General features: G+C 37.8%; 1 protein-coding gene across 8 annotated transcripts in view; it reads left to right on the top strand.

Annotated features, from left to right (window-relative positions):
- Positions 1 to 362: 362 nt before the first annotated feature.
- The window catches only part of LOC752126 (cadherin EGF LAG seven-pass G-type receptor 2), a 77,861-nt gene continuing 60,250 nt past the window's right edge, over positions 363 to 17,973 (top strand). For all 8 annotated transcript variants that reach the window (XM_030972732.1, XM_030972731.1, XM_030972726.1 and 5 more), the window contains exon 1: positions 363 to 980. In XM_030972732.1, the coding sequence (XP_030828592.1) occupies positions 371 to 980 (610 nt within the window). In that variant the 5' untranslated portion in view covers positions 363 to 370. The remainder of the gene's footprint in view (positions 981 to 17,973) is intronic.

Raw genomic sequence — 17,973 nt, 5'->3', positions numbered from 1 at the left:
ATATTCTAATAGTTGGTTATCATGTTAATCAATGCAGTGTTTACAGTTGACAAATAAACAAATTGCATTTTGCTATAAAAGAAATTGTATTTGCTTTGTCATTATGCTTGTTTAGTTTACCATTATTACACTAAACATGTATAATAAACAAATCGTAGTTTGCAATGTAAATGTTAGTACAGTATTTGTGTTGTCATTTAACTTGTTTGATGAAAGAAATTTGAATCAGTTTACATGGATGAGATCTGATATGTCTACTGCTTGTTTGATTTTCCTTCCACAGTACAGGAGAGTGTTAAATATCTATAATGATAATAGTCATTAAATATCCTTTCATATCCTATTTTATTTACCTACAGATGGTGTAAACATGGGGACAGCAACCTGTATGTTCCGGATGATCATGGTGACCCACGACATGCTGTTCAGTAGTGTGACTGTCCAGGTAGAAGACATGCAGTCCCACGAGTTCCTTACTCCGAAGCTGCTCCAATTCATTGATGCCCTCGCTGGTATCATCCCTGCCAACCAGGACCTGGTCTACCTCTTCAGCATCAAAGACGAGGAAACCATGATCCTCAACATCACCTTTGCGGCGCAACGTCCCGATGGCTCCTTCTTTAGCTCCCAGTACCTGCAGGAGAGGGTCTACCTCAAGCGCAGCCAGCTCTCTGAGGCGCTAGGTGCTACTGTTCTTCCATTTGGCGATAACCTTTGCCTCAACGAGATATGCAGTGACTTCTACCAGTGCATTGCACCTCTCGTCTTCTGGACACCTGGTGGTTTCATCGCAACAACATCAGTCATCTTCCGTTCCATCCATCCTGAGACTATCTACAAGTGCGACTGTCCTCCAGGATTCACAGGGAACTACTGTATGACAGAGATCAACTTCTGCTACTCCAACCCCTGCATGAACCAAGGGGTGTGCGTTCAGAAGGAAGCTGGATACACATGCCTGTGCCAAGAAGGATTTATAGGTAAGTTTGTTGTTTCCCATTTAGAAAAGTGCCTTCAAAGTCTTATATTAAAATATTTGATTTCCCCTTTCTTTGTTCACACCTATAACAAAGTCTCTAGATAATCCTTTTAGAAATAGAGACAGACAGATAAAGCAAGTGTATACAAGTAGACTTTGTTTTGTCAAAAGTCATGAACATCTTTGATCTGTACTGCATTTAATGTTTTTATGAATCCTCGTAAATGAATAGTGTTTCATATTTCTTGACGAAAAATAACAACTTCAGCTGCAACTTTGTAAATAAGTCGAAGGTTATTGTCACAGTTTCTGTGGAGAATAAACATGGTTTGCCTCAGGTTGTAGGAACGGACATAGGGGGCGGGACTGGCCATGAAAAATGAGCATATCAAGTCTACTACTTGACCGTTATGAAACATGTCTACTACTTGAGCGTTATGAAACGTGTCTACTTTTAAAGGGGGATGCAGCAGCCTCGATCCTCCGACCTGTTCAATGCCCCATCCTTACAGACATAAAGCACATGTATGATTCCTTCATCGCCCCCCCCCCCCCTCCCTCCGTGGCCCCACTCCCATGACACCCAGAAACCCTCTCGTTTTCACAAAATGATCCCTTTTGGGATTTGGATATTACATTTTCATCAGTACCTTGTACAATGGGTTTGACTCTGTATGTACATAGCAAGAGAAGCAACATTATGACATTCATTACCGAGAAAAACGCCCCAACACTCCTGCTTTTCATTTTCTGGATAAATGAGCAAACTGCATGCATTTCCACTCAGGGCAAATGAATCCCTGATTGATCATTTAATTTTAATCAAGCGTATTTGGAATCTTCCAGTCTCTCCCTAGCGTTCCACTGATAAAGCACCAATAAATCACCAACAGGTCGGCCAGACATACTGCACATCATTCCACAAATTGTGCCTGGTGGCGGAACAACGAGCTCACATGAAAGCATAAATGGTTTAGCCTCTCGGCCTGTGCTGTTCACATGTTCCAACTTGCATGGCATGGGAGAGGAATTTTGTTTTGCTTATCATGAAAGACATCATACAAGAAACTGCCTTTCAAACTTCCATGGCAAAACTTAATATCAGGCGTTTTTTTAGAGGAGAAAATACATACATAATACATATAACGTACAGTACAACAATGGCTCCTACATTAACCTGTACACAAAATCACTGATCTGTGTATTTTAAATACAAAATGTGGCATGCGCTGTACCGATCTCATTTTATTGTGCCATATTTTTTTAAGTGGATTATAAACGCCTTGTGTCAGAAGACAGAGTTTTAATTTAGACATAACATTTGACATTTACCTACCTTGAAGAGGAGAATTTTCATAAACCCTCTAAAGGAAAGTCGTCTTCATCAAACAATATACCAACGATATTTAGTGTGAATAGAGACCTTTATCAGAATTAACTTTTAAGTGGATTTGATGGCTGTTTCGTGCTGGGCGTAAGACAGTCAGATCCAATAAAACATGTCCCCAGTGCATCACAAATCATAAGAGATAAAGTCCAATTGGGAATCATTCCATTTCACAATATTTTACCTTCTCTGTGCTCTAGATGACATATCAATTGAAAATTCATGATTTACCTGATGGTGGTTGATCTTCTCTCCTGCCCCTCTGTATTGCTCTAAGATTGAGAAATGTAGTTGTCTTTTTTCTTCTACCAGTGTTGGACTGTTTACTGTATTTGCATAACAGGAAAGTGTTTTTGTTATTATTTTTACAAGATTTTTCTCCTACTTGTTTAAATTACGTAAAACTGTAGTTTTTAAAAACAATTATGTGGATAGTTATTAAAGAAAGTGATGTAAATGAATAAATATTAAAGAAAGTGATATACTGAAAAAAAATAAAAAATGGTATGACGATGTATTGCTACATCGATCATATCAAACCAAATTTTTACATAAAAATTGTCTGTTCTTGCAAGGAAGTATTTGAATCATTTTCTGAAATTACTCAAATGATTGAGAAAGTATAGACGTATAAACTTTGTCTGGTGATAAAAATAATATAGGCATGAGAACAATTTATTCTTATTTGATTCCCATATTTTTATATCTTGTTTATCACATTTACAATAATGGATAATTTAACTAATATTCATATAGACATTCAAATCGACGATGCGCATGTGATGTGAAGGACTGCTGTCAATGTGTGCCCACACATTGACCTCTGTGTTGGAGTATTAGGTGAATTGGTTCCTCTCTCTCTGTGATAATGAATACTTGAACCCCCAAACCCTGAGGCCTGTTGTAAATTGAATTGCGTGCTAAGTGGACTACATCCATTTCATCCAGATCATCAGTGAGACCCTATCGTCCCTCGCAAGGAACGTTCATAGTGAATTGTGATTATTTCTTATAGTTTCGAGATGGCTCTACATGTACAGTATATGGAAATGTCTGTTGGATTTCAGCTTTGCTAAAATGTCTTCCTATCTTCTTTAGATAGATTAGCGTTTCTCTCTCCAACATTCTCTCTTCCTGTATCTATTAGACTTTTTCTTGTATTTCAATGGGTTTTTTTTCTTTCCCCTTTCCCCTTGCTTTTTATAAACGTATTTTCAGGAAAATTGTATTCAATGAATGATGATATGGAATCAAAGATGCGGGCATGCAGGGCTTGCTCTTTTTTTTTTTTTTTTTTTTTTTTTTTTTTTGGGGGGGGGGGGGGGTCATTTTGTGAGAACAACTGGGCTGTCCCTCAGATATACTGTTGTAGAAAATGATCTTTATTAACTGTAGGCCTACTCCACTTGTCTTTAGAAAAAGTCAATAAATTTTAACAAGATGTTCAAAAGAAACATCAAACTGAAAACATCAGACAATGCTTGTATTCGTCTGAACTCTGAATCTGAAACGGTAAAAAGAGTCCATGTGCAGTCGACTGCAATGCACAGCTTGATTGACACAGGTTCACAAACGGGATGCATGCTACAACATGCCAACATACAAATAGAACACAGTCAGACCAACAAATATGTGTGTGCTTCGAGGAGCAGCGGGGAGCCCTCTTTGCTTGGGAAGGTTGAGCAAGGGAGACTTCGCACCTCCTGCTGCTCTGGTGCTAGTCTTGGAATAAGGCATCTATTTGTGCATTTGTGGTCAAATTTGTAGCTCCCACATACTAAGTATATTTTAAGGGACGGTTTACATTTGATGCTTTTTCAGTGTTAAAAATATTGATTCTCTAAATATAAAGTTACGTGTGAATTGCATTCCTTGTCAACTTGCTTGCTTATTCTTCTTTCTAATTAAAATAAAAGAGACATTTTCATATAAATTTGGTAAGGAGAATATGTTTTCCATTATGGGGATTAATCGTGTAGTGTCTCATCTAAATATTTGCTAGATTTGAAATACCTTTTCGTCTAGGATCGATGCAGGAGCCTCATGATTTTAGTATTACTGTGACTAATAAAAAACACCTTATACACTCTATGTGCATTCATCAAATAATACTAGTGATCTCCATCTAATCAACCTGGATGTTTTCAACATGTATATCATGAAATAAGAACAAAGTTGTTTGTGTAAGGTAGACTATGCAGCAAGAGATGGCACTTTGGTGAACTTCTGCAGCATTTTCATTGAAGAAAAACAGCTCATGCCAAAGGCACAGCATGGTGTAGAGCATTGATCGCTACAGAGCATTGATGTAGACTAAGCATGGAGACACTACGAGGTACCGCTGGACAGGTTTGATGGACGCTAGCTATCACCTTTCTGTCCTCCGTTACATATTCGTGCTGCCATGTTCGGCGGGAGTGTGCTCTTAGAAGCTTTGCTTATGCGGTGAGGTGATGTGACATCTTGGCTTAGTACTGAATAATAAATGATGATCCATCTATCAGTGCTTGATCTCTATCATGATTATGAATTGTTATTGCCCTCATCAATGAATTTCAAGTGCTTGTACAGTTGTTCGACAATTCTGCTCTCTGATAGAGCATGCACTGTTTTCATGCACGGACTTTGATACAGCAGTAGCAAATTGGCAATCACATTTAATCCTTGCAGCCCCCGCGTTTCTCTCCTGGGTAGGGGATGGCAAATTGATGTTGATGTATCCCTAAGGAAAGGAAATAAGAAAAAGGAATTAGATGAATCAGAAAAATTCTGGTGAAAGGGAATAATGTACGAAAAAGAATTAAGATCTACAGAAAAGTCATTAGTTTGGAATAGGATAAATATTACATGTAGGCCACTAGGTCTCCATATACGTATGAGGAAACCTATTTAGTTCTACCATTCAAAATATGGGCACTTAACAGTCTGACATCAGCTGTTCCTTTTGTAGTCAGCCAATCACTACTTATACAAAAGAAGAGTGAGTAGACTTATAAATACACCATAAATTCCTACTTCAGAATTCCTCATTTTGGATTGGAAAGGCATTCAATGGGCCAATCCCATCATGCACCAACCTGAAGCCATTTCAAATATAATCCCAAAGACTTTCAGCCATTCTTGAAATTATATCCGCCATGCCCTCAAAGTGCAGTCCTGTTTGCGTCAATAAAACAGGTTTTTGAATGGCATCCTGAATTGTTCCCCGCTTGCCAGGATAATCTGCCCTCCACCTTTCTCTCTTTCAATCTCTCCTCGCAAAATGTTTTGTTCCTTTGGAAGAGAGAAAAGAAAATTCCTGCTGGTTTGCAAGGTCTGTAATAAGTTCACCCTCTGGTTGAGGTGAGTTTCCTTTCAGATAGGAGAGATGTAAACAGTTGGTAAAGAAAAGACGATAGGGACGGAGGCAGTGTTGCCCACTTTGTTGTGATTTGTTCCACGTCAGTTTCGCTTACCTGCTGAGTTTCATTATGAATCGTGTAATAAGTCGAGTTTAGTGACATGTTTCTTTAATTCATCAAACTCATTTGATGAGCCCATTGTGTGAGGATTAAATCTATTTGTGTGAAACAGAGCTACGCTTTGTCACCTCCTAATTTGTGAACAACTGAAATGAAATGAATGAGCCTACCATAGAAAATGAAAGAAATGGGTGACCTCTTCTTGCCCTGAGTGTACCGGTAGTCAAAATAGAAGTCAACCTAGTGAATATTAGATTGGCACTTAAAATCCAGGGGCAAATGTGAATCATTACAATTTACACTGAATTATGGATATTATTATAGAAATACTGTCCAACTAGAAACTTTGCATGCATGAAATGTTTATGAATTTCGCAAGTGGTTCAGATTCATGAAAGTTTATGCCACAAAATAATTGAATCACAATCAACACAACACATAAGTTTTTATGAATTCACAAAATATTTCTTGCGGTGGCAATCCTTAACAATTCATGGAAGTTTTTAAAATTTCTAGTTGTTCATTAATATACAATGAGTCATCTCTCTGGTCATATATTCACAGGTTTGGTTAACTTGTAAAGCACTACAATACCGTAGTTAAAGTTAAGGCAGAGCCCATTAGTCTAGTGTGATGTGACAAGCACGATACAATGATTAGTGAATGATCAGGTCCTTTCCTTCGTCATCCTTCTAAAAACTAATTGATTCATCATCACTTCCCATCTCTTCAATCTTCTTTGGAATGTAAGATGGTGTGCTGTGTGACATGTGATACTAGCACGTATCACCTTGTAGCCAAAGTTCTTGACAGTAGTTTTAAGTACATCTAGATTTACATTTTCAATTTTGTTGAAGGAAACAAACAACTTTTTAGTATTTATATATTTTTCAAACCATGATTTAATTCACCAGCCATTTAAAGTGCTTTTACTGCTGATTTTAGTTTTTATCTTTTCTTCATTTTCTTTTCACTCATTGTATATGTAATGAAACAACAAATTTAAAAATCTTTTTGAAAACAGGTACAAGAAAACTTTGTAAAGGTGAAGATAAAAGTAATTCAAAGTTATGGCATATGTAAAAGATATTGCTTCTATACTATAGTAATTTAGCCTCAAGCAATAATTTTATTGCAAACAGCAACAAAGACTAGGGCCATCTGAAAACCAATGAGTAATCAAAATATTATCTGTGCTTACCACCATGCAATTGGAAAGAGATCAATCTCACCATTAATAGGAAATCATATGTGCACCATTGAATGTTGATGAGGGTTGACACCACCATCAATAATCAATCAGCCTTACAATGAACTACTCCTCCTACTACTACCCTTCCTCAATCTGGTCATCTCATCATCATCCATCTCCACCACCGCCACTACCACCACCACTGGCTTCTCTTCATCTCATGGTCTCATTCACACTTTAGATATAAGTTAAAGTAATACAAATATATAGAATTAACTACCATGATGTCAAGAGACCGATCTCACTGATAAAAGAAAATAATAATAATCGCCACTGAATGCTAATAATGAGAATTGTCACCTCATATCAATAGCTAGTCAGCCTTATAATAAACTACTCCTCATGCTACTGCCCTTCCTCAATTTGTTCATCGAAGTATCATCCATATCTACCACCACTTGCACTTGTTTCTCTTCATCTCAGGGTTCATTCACACTAGATATACATTTAATGTAGGGTGTAGTAAAAAGGTAGAACACACAAGAAAAAATAACATATGAAGATGTTTTGATGATGCATGCTTGTAAAGAACTTTTCTTTTGTAGGATATTCACATAGTTAGATGCTGCATGCTTCAGAATTCTTGGAGGAAACTTTGCCTAAGCCTTAGTTTCGCAACATGTTTTGTGATGAGATATATTGCTAGATACATGCAAGTTACACCTTTCTCAGAGAGACATTAAACTTGTAGACCTGTTTCTTGTAAAGCTATTAAGTTAGTAAGTTACTGTACTGAGATTCTTGTAATTTTTTCTGTCTGAATGGTCCGATCACTCTGATGGATGGTTGGTATGAGATCAGCATGTTAGAGTGGCCTGGGCACCAGATGGCAATGTTGAGTCCACCAGTCAAACAACCTGTCACTAGGAATCAGTTGGGTCGTCTTGATCGGTCCCGTTATGTCCCATTCCGAGTTGCAGGTTGGCTAGGAGTAGTAGTCCCGAGTCCACCATTCAAACAACTTGTCCCTAGAACTTGGCTTGGGACTAATAGATTTGTTCAGTTTGACCTCATTGAGATTTGGAGGTTGGTTAATCCCGAGTCCAGTGCTCTCACATTTGCTCCGGTGATAGTTGCTGTTGCTTTAGGCTTTATTTCATCAAAAGTATAGGGTTGGTATTATGGTTGTAATTGGGTTTTGGATTAGGTTAAAGGTTAGGTATAATGTCAGGTTCACAATTAAAGTTATTAATTTGGATAGGGTAGGTCATTACTGCTCAGCAACTTTCACAGGAGCAGGTGTAATACAACTCCAGACTGAGTCCACCAGTCAAACAACCTGTCACTAGACATCGAGTTGGGTTGTTCTGATCAGTTTCATTAGGTACCGTTTAGGGTTGCAGGTTGGCTAGGTCCTGCTGTGTTTTCACACCATACTCACCCTATTAGGTTTCGTTATGATGCAGATGTTTCTATTATTGTTGTCAAACTTGTCAAAAAATTGTGTGGCCTACACCATAAACGTAATTTGTAATGATAAATACACATTTAAAAAGGGTAGAATTCTATATGTATACTCATACCTGCGTGCATGCATGCAACCATATGTTGCACTCATGTACTTGTAGATGGTATGTGTGTATCAGCAAGGTCTAGCGAAATTCTATCTGCAAATTTTTTTTTTAACTTGCCTTTCCACAAAAGAATATAAAATCAGTGAAGAGTTCTGAAGATAAATTTGGTCCTCTTCATTGTTACTATTGTTTGAAAATACCCTGCTTTCTTTTCTAAATCAACCATACCTTTTTCGGGTTTCGGAGGTGAATGCTGTCAGTACTATGCAGTTGGAGGTCTAATTCAGGTTTGTGTGCTAATGTGATACGATTTATCAAGGACGGTAATTACAGTTTAACAGAATACCTAAGACTATTCTTTGGGATCATATCATTAAGTTTTGTCCTTCAATCTCTTTGTTTGAATGAAAATAAGGATTTCCTGACATTCCTTGCTTTTACAATTTTGCTTTGGGTTTTGATCCTTTGTAAATACTACATGAACTCCTGAGCAAAGTGCATCCAGTGCTTTGTCAAAGGGGGATTCAACTCCTGATATGTTAAGGGTTAGGTGACCTTTGACCTCGCACAGAGGTCATGATGTTCGATGTGTGCTCTTGGGTTTCAGATGGAATTCAATTCTGGGCCGTGTTTTTTCAATGTCACCAGTTGATGTTCAAATGTTCCCAGTCTGAGTTTTTATTTGATGTTCTTCTTACATATGTTAGAAATTCCAAGAAAACCTAACCAATCTGTCCATTTTAAGCCCTTTCAGCATCTGACATAAAACAGGCAATATAGAATAGGTGATATTATCAACAAAATGAGGATTTAAAAATTAATGCGCATTAGGGTAAGAGCCAACTTCATTCTTGTGTAGAATTCAGAAGCCTAGGTATAGGATGCAAAAAATATGAACTTTATCACATTGGAAATCTGATATAAGTAGGAAAGGAAGACCCACCCTTGCTGAAACCAAATCTTGTCTTCATTTATCTGCTGCCAAGCATGTCAAACTGGGTTGAGTTAAAATTGACAATCCCTGCCCCCTGTCCTCATCTGCAAGCCTGTCTTGTAATATTTTACTTAGCCCTTCTGACACTCTTCTGAAGTGAAATTTTCTCCTCTCACTTTGACATAAACATGCTTCTCCTTAAGAGCGGAGTATAGACTGTGCCTTGCTTTGATCATCTTGCTCTTAGAAGAAGATTCGCTCAGCCTTCTCTCTCAACCCCCACCCCCCCCCTCCTCAATCAATAAAATCAATCGGGAGTGTGTAGGAGTGGTGCCCTTCATATTGCCACCCATTCCTGCCCAATAATTTCAGCTCTAAATTTGATCTTTTTATTCCCCTGCTCTAGCTCGCTCTCTGTATACTACAAGGTGGCTTCTTCATTTAGGCAGAGATAGTTGTAGTCTGTGAGTTTGTGTGCTGCCATCGCTTGCCCCGAATGAGAATTTAATAATTTAGGAGCAGTATGGAAAGATGAGGGGATTGGTAAATCACGGGAGGGTGGAATCATTTGGAAATTCAATTTGACCGATTAGTAAATCGAATCAGTGGATGCCCCACAGGTCCACATTATTTTCTTTTTACTTATTTGCTTGGGATTCTGGTGGGGTGAAGGAGGGGGATATTTCTCATACCGAGCATTTTGATATGCCATCTGTTATTTCATGATATTAATGATTATAATATTTATATGAATGGTTTAAGCACATTTTGATGTATTTTGCACAGATCTTTCCCATAGTTTGGTCAAAAGCATGGTAATTTGTTTCTTATTATCAATCTCAATTTTGGATACACATGATATGATATTTTAACGAATCATGAATCATGACCTTAAGATATCAGAACACCTTCAGATGTATGTTAGAGCGAGCAAAAAACACTTGCAGAAAACAGACAGGAGAGTGAACTATGTGTATGTAAAGATTATTCATGAGAAGGGACACAACTGTAGTGAAATAGGTAGAGCGATGGAAGTCGATCCCATCAAGTGGCAAACCTTTTGCAAGTGAAAAAAGAACATCTAGTCTTGCATTACTTCATGTGTACAAGTGCGCACCAAGGTGTGCTTTAGAACTGTAATGCGACGTGTCAATCTTTCCAGCATGAATGGAGGGAGAATCGAGAATGTTTTTGTGAAGAAGCTACTTTTCAGGTACACTACATATGTAAACAGCTCAAACATTGTAGTGTTTAATCTCTTCTTTTTCATTTCACCAGATAAAAATAATGATTACATGTAAGTTTGATGTGAGTCAGAATACCTGATGTAATATCTCTTTTTTTTAAACCAAGCATATCGTGCATCGCAATTGATGGAAGCATCATGTCTCACGCATGAGATTCGATTGTACTTCCATGGATGTAACAAAAGTATGCGTAAATAATTGATATGGTTAGCAGGCAGGTATTCAGTGAATATGTTGATCCTCTTCATCAAATTAGCAGCAGTTATTACCTGAAGGGGGCCTCCTACAGGTGTTACGGGATAGAATATAGTTGTAAGTGCAGTTCAGTGAAGTTATGCACATCACATCGGCTACTATAGGGTCACACCTTAAAAGGCAAAAAAACTTTGATCAAAGATGAAGTCTACTTGCAAGAGGAAATGTGTTTAAATACATGATTGTGCCCCTGATCATTCATATTTTAGGATTAACAAACAGAACCCCATATGTAGTAGTATTTATCAGGAGTAGATATTAACATAGTCCTGGTTGATACCAAGCCCAGATAGTAAATTGTCTGCTGAGAGCCAGGTGTTAACCCTATATAAGAGTACATGAGTTAACACCCTTCTGGCTCACAGCACATTACCAGTATTCCTTGGCATTACTGACCCTCATTCTAAGAAATTTCTTAAAGCACAAACTTCTTTATATACCGGTAGATATGATTGTTATCCAATGAAAAGCTAAAGATTTGCATCTAACTGTTAGGGTACTGCAGTTAGACTGAATATAATTATGTACACTATCAATCTGATATTGATAGATGTAAGAACATCTAGAGCTTTCTACTAATGAGTGTGAATTTCAATCATTACAATCGACATAAATATTCTGTGGTTGTATCATGTATCTGTATACCTAATACCTTTGCTCTACTATGCATGTACAACTTTGAATTGTCCCTTGTTAGCACACGTAATCCTATGGTGACAAACAAGTATTTGTGAATGAGAGTAGGAGATGCTGAGAGTATAGATGAGATTAAGGAGAAGATGAGAAGGAAAGAGGAAAGGAGAAACAGAGGAGAGAGAGTTAGAGAGAGAGAGAGAGAGAGAGAGAGAGAGAGAGAGAGAGAGAGAGAGAGAGAGAAGAAAAAAGGATTAATGGATTATACCCACACAGTAAAATTCCAGTAAGCCTACGAAAGGGCTGCCGTTCCCGATAAATTAGAATATTATTTGATACAGAGGGAGTTGATTGATGCACACTGTCCTAATCAGCATAATTTTCTAGTTGTGCAGTTACTAATTCAATTTGTATGTGGGATGATTGAGCTGTGTTGGAATAAATAATATATCACCAATAATTAAATGATGAAGAGAAATTATTAGGAAATGCAGGGAGCCAAAAAGGCTTTATTTTGTATGAATGTATACATAGTTAATGCCCTTCTATCATTCAACAGGTAATCTGCATGTTTGCAGGATTATCATAGGTATAAAGCAGTGGTAAGTTACATGTAAAAAACAATTACAGACTAATTAATATTGACATCATGGATAGCATGACATGGACGACTTCATTTGCATTCATTTGTAGACAGAATTTGTAATGAGTTTTGGAAGCAAACACATTCAACCTGTTGATATCCAGTTTGATTAGAATACCCAAGTTAATTGTATATTGCAAAGAGGATGAGGGAGGAAATATAGAAAGGAGAGTGAGAGTGAGAGGATTGATCAGCCTAGGAATTATCTGCTAGAGAGGTAGAAGGGCCTCAACCCTGTATAAAACTATGTAACTTAATGTCCTTCTTGCTACCAGCGGATGAATATATATTTTTGCATCCCCAAGGCTAAATACATATGCTACACAGTTCCTTTGCATCAAGAGGATGATAATGAATTATGTACTTTCTAGCTACCTCTCTTTACAAATGGGGGCCCCACGCCTCGAAAGCGTAAGAACCAGAATGAGCCGAAAATTACAGCACAGCGATCATACAATCCATCAGGCGGCCGAGCATTTAGCAGTGGCGAAATGCAGTACGAGATGGAGTGGATTGGGAATTATTTAGAAGAAAAAAGAATGTGGTTTGGAGGAAAAATAGGGTTGTTTATAAGATGAGTATTCGGGAGAGATGTGAATGATGGGATAGAAAATGTATTAACCCTTTAAATACCAAGGTGATTTGTTGAAAATGACTGTGGAATGAAAATGAAATCATTTTAATAATATAAAGGTGAATGAAAAAGTGGTGAGGATTGTGAAGATGAAATTATTTTGTCTTTCAAAATTTGATTAAACAGTTGGTAGAGAGAAGAAGGGGATGAAATTAAATGAGAGATAGAGGGAAAGAGAAAAAGAAGAGAGAGAGAGAGAGTGTGTGAACATGCATGTCAATAATTTAATTGCAGAAAAAAGAAGATAGCAAGAGAGAAGAGAAAGAGACAGATAGGGGAAAAAAGAGAAATAAAAAGAGAGACATGTGATGGACATAAGGATAGATCGAAAGGGATAGATCGAAAGATAAACTTATGACATGGAAGATGGATGTGCTACCCAGCAGCTAAATGTTATCCTCCATACTCTTATGACAATGTATTTATCCCATAGGCAAAGCACTCCATTTGTGGAGCCGACTAATCGTTATCACTGCCGCTTGCAGTCCGTCTGACATACCCATTCAAGGTTGTGTTCAAACGTCATGACTTAATCGTCATGCCAAGTGGTTTGTGCTTCTGGGTGAATTCTGTTGGATAAATCTGAATTCAAATACTGTAATTTTAGGTAGTGACATGTTTTTGTTTGATATTCTCATAAATGTATTGTTTGTTATGAATCAATATAAAGTGAACAGAATATCTCATATTATAGTCAGGTTTAGCATATACATGTACATACAAGCTTGTGAATGCCAGTGTAGTGAATGTACATGTACACCATTATCAATTTCGCTAATCTCTTTCTCATGGTCATGATTTTAACACTCATACCAGTCTTCATGATGATCATGATCATCATATCAAACATCAACATAATGATCAATATCATGAGCATTGGTAAACCATCAAACTCTTGTAAATAATCATATTCATCAGTAATATCTATATGTCTTAGGTTCCATTTTGTCCACTCTATGTAGAAAGATCATGTGTTTTTTTTTTTACAGTTGATAGAGTCAGAGAAAATAGTTTGCTTGCCGGCTCTCTATCGTGATCTTGATCATACAACAATAGAATTATCAACTCATTTTATCAAATCACAGTTTTTATTCTCTCTCCCAAAATTAATGATCTCTTGCACAAACCAAAATATGAACATGCCCCTCACAACCAGGCAAGCTGGTTCCACCCGTAACAGACATTATCGCCCCTGTAACAGCCAATTGGCAACAAATTGGCCGGGTGAAGTTCAGCTAAAGCAGAGTAGACAGATAAAGCGTGGCCCGCGGGTGTAGCTGCTTAAATTAGTGGGATGGTACTGCACTTGACTTTGAGTGATCTCTAATTGAGAAGTGATGGCCTGGTTAACAGGATGGGAAAGTCACCTTGTATGTGCATAGTGAACATTCATGTACTGCAGTTATAAGCAAATTGGGATTTTTCAAGGAAAAAAACCTTTCAATTTTCAAAAATTATTATTGTCACATCTTTTTCTTACATTTGAACATGATTTGTATTACTTGCATTTTCAAGATACCAGAAAATGTTAGTGAAATAATTGCATTATGAACCATATAAGAACATGCACTGGTATATTAAAAAAATATATAAATGTGTTTCAATTGTAATATTTTAAATCAGTGGAATGGTAATGATTGAAAAGTGATTCTCTGTTAATAGCAAGATGGAGGAAGCTCCTGATGAATATGCGTAATATGAATATTGGTGTTGACTTTTGTTCCTTTTTTTTAATCGTCAGGGATGTTTGAGTAAATTAGCACTTTCAAAATGTGATAACCACCCTGCTCTTTGGCTTATATTGGTATTTTCGAAATTGACCAGCCTCCCATTTTTCATATTTTGGATCTACTCCTGCATAAAGCTACAAGAAAATGATTTCATGTAGCCTTGATGCTTCATCTTTTTAGTTTAGAGAGGGAGAGAGAATATACTTGCGGGATGGGAAGCGAAGCTGTTATTCTTCTCTTAATGTCATTTTTATAGAAGCAGAGATGCATCTGCCATAATATCCGCAAGCTTTCATGTAACATTAGTATGACATTTTCAGGGCTAGCTAAGCCTCCCTTACGGCATGGTGTATGTGTATGATAATGAATGTCCCAAATTCACCCATTCTTATCTTCTTTGCTTTTTCCTTTGCGATCTCTTTCTTCTCTTTGCTTCGCTACCCTGTGGATTTGCTCTCTCTCTTTCTCCCTTTTTCTCCCCCTCTCCCTCTCTCCCTGACATTATTCTTCACTCTCTTCCTCTGTCATTTATTTGTATGTGTGTGTTTGTTTCCATTTGTTCCTCTCTGTCTTTATACACAAGTCTCTCTTTCTTTCTCCTTTTCTATCTCCCTCTCTGTTTAACTATCTATCAGTATGTAAATCCCCCTTCCTCTCTCTCTCTCTCTCTCTCTCTCTCTCTCTATCCCTATATAAGGCGCTCTCATCTCTTTTTCATCTGAAAAGATACACAGTTCTTTGTCTTGCATTCTGTTGCACATGTGCTTCATTAATGACATTCTCTCATGACCATTTGATCAAATAGGAAATAAAAATTGCAGAAACTAAAGTGAAATGGCTGTCTGTAATGCTCCTTGGTTAATCTTAAGTTTTAAACAAAATGAAAGAGTTATCTCTCCATCACAAGATCATCGTCCTCTTAATTCTCGTAATCGTCAATGCTACGTGAGTCATTCAGTATAATATATCTCTCGCGTATGACATGCAGCAACCTTCAAACGACCCCTCATATCCTCCAAACAGATCTTTATCCTCCCTGCAAACTTCACAGTCCAATTAAACTTGATACACAGGAATATTACAAAACTTCCACTCATCTTAGGTAGTAGGGGTTGGTGAGGTGGTAGTATAAATTCAACATTGGAGCTAGGTTATAGGGGGGGGGGGGGGTATACTGTTGTAGAAGCAACTTGAAATCAGTGTGCGATCATCTTTGCAGGAGCCTATAGTGTACTCTAATCAGTTAGATACACAGACATCATATTCCATTTAAATTTTAACATTGAGATTTGTTTAAAGTGGTGATTAAGAGACGACCAGGGAGGACATCTACCCTGCATCCTCCCACATCCTCCCCATTGGAAGACAGGATGGGGAGGTGTTTGCTGGTATCCCAATCCAGGGATGGGGCCGGGCTAGGATTAGCGGGGATCCTTTACGCCTTTGTTGGTTCAGGGTGTGCCATTGTTGCTGCAGCCATTCATTGCGGTCCATTTCTGGAGGGGGTGGGGTGGGGTGGTAGGCAGTAAGGGTCCATCTACGATCGTCCCATTGTCGAGCACACACATGAATGATGCTAGGGTGAAATCCGAGATCCCGTCCATGTTTATTCTCATCAAATCGGACACTCTCCATAATTCCCACAAGTCACGGATGAGTGCTTCTCCGATTTCATCTTTCTCACCTACTCAAGGAAGGGTTAGAACCAGTTTTGATGGCCCTAACATGGGGTATTTATCGCCTTGCCACGCTCCGCCATTTCACCCTTAGCCAGATCTTTGTGTTTCTTCCATCATATTTCTTGAAAGTTGAAGAAAATGTGAGAGATATTACTCATCTTGAAGAGAACCCGAGGATAAGGGGTAATTACAATAGAAATTAGGTCAATGAGGATCTGGAGCAATTACAAAATTCTTTGATCTTGCCCATTCATCACATGAATGTAGGTTAATGTGACAGCCATACCGCTCACAATCAATGTACAGAGATTTGAATTAACACTTTGGACTGGTGCGCAAATAATTAGAGCCTAGAGGGAAACAAAGGAAAGGAGCAAAGCGTAATAACCTTAATTGATGCATTACTTTTTAATATATTTGTTAGGGTTCATTGAACACATAATTCATAAAAATATAGGAAAACATAAGATGTGATAAAACATAAAGTAATTAGTAAATAGCTAAGAGAGATGAACAGGAAACTGGATAGAAAAGAGGTGGTGTGGTAGAAAACAGAATGGGAAAGAATGAGAGAGAGACACAGAGAGAGAGGGGGGGGGGGGGGTAAGAATTCTTGTTCAGTGAACATGTCTGACCATTCAAGTATTTCTAATATGATCATTGTTATAATGTCAAATTAAATAATAACGCATTTTGTTCGTTATATAATTTCCCACATTGCATTAGTTCTTGCTATCGTATCAATAAAAAGTATGTATAAAAGCATGATGTTGATTGAGGGAGAGAGAGGGGAGAGAGATTAAGGAATGGTAACCTTGATAGCAAGGCGGAGTCTTTTGTTGGTGTCTTGTGAAGATGGGACCAACCTTGTGCAAATTTAACACCCTCAACATGGGGAGCAATTTGGTAGATCTCAGGAGAGACTGCGAAGGTGGAAAATGTTTTTGTATGGGGCAAGTGTTGATTACTCTAACCTTTAATTGACTGAGTGATGCACAATGTTTGTTATAACCCGATGAGTTAACAGGAACATAGTTAAGGGTGTGGGAGCGGGAGGTCCCCCCCCCCCCCACATCAAAATGAAGAGAGAAAGACATGGAAAGAGATAAGAAAGCAATAACATCCTCCCATACACCCTCACTCTATGGCCCTGTTCTCTCACATATAATCCACCTGATATTTCTTGTCCCCCCCCCCCCCCCCCCACCAATGACACCAAGAAGCCACTATAGTGTATTTGGAGCATGACTTAGAGTCTAGAACTCAAAACATGTCATTATAGTCTTCAAGGTGTTCCTTGAAACAGTATTAATCTAGGATGTAACTATCTTGTATTACGTATCTTGCATATTTTATGTAACGGTGCTCATACTGATAATGGTGCATGTAGTAAATGTCCCCCCTCCACCCTCCTAATCATGTTTTGTCTGATGTTATGAGAGGAATGTTCTCTTTATTCATTCTTGTAATCTATAGACTTTTTCTTTTATAAAACAAATCTAGATGCATATAGTTAAAGGCTTACAGTTACCAACTAAATTTGTCATACCCCTTGTAAATTTGATGTTTTTTGTGTTGAATAACAGGTGGACTGGTTGAGTTAGGGCCTTTGTTGAGTACTTTTA

Source organism: Strongylocentrotus purpuratus, unplaced genomic scaffold (genome assembly GCF_000002235.5).
Source record: "Strongylocentrotus purpuratus isolate Spur 01 unplaced genomic scaffold, Spur_5.0 spur5_scaffold_6, whole genome shotgun sequence".
NCBI lineage: Eukaryota > Metazoa > Echinodermata > Echinoidea > Camarodonta > Strongylocentrotidae > Strongylocentrotus > Strongylocentrotus purpuratus.
The sequence above is the reverse complement of the archived record's forward strand: the minus strand, read 5'-3'. Positions and strand labels throughout refer to the sequence as shown.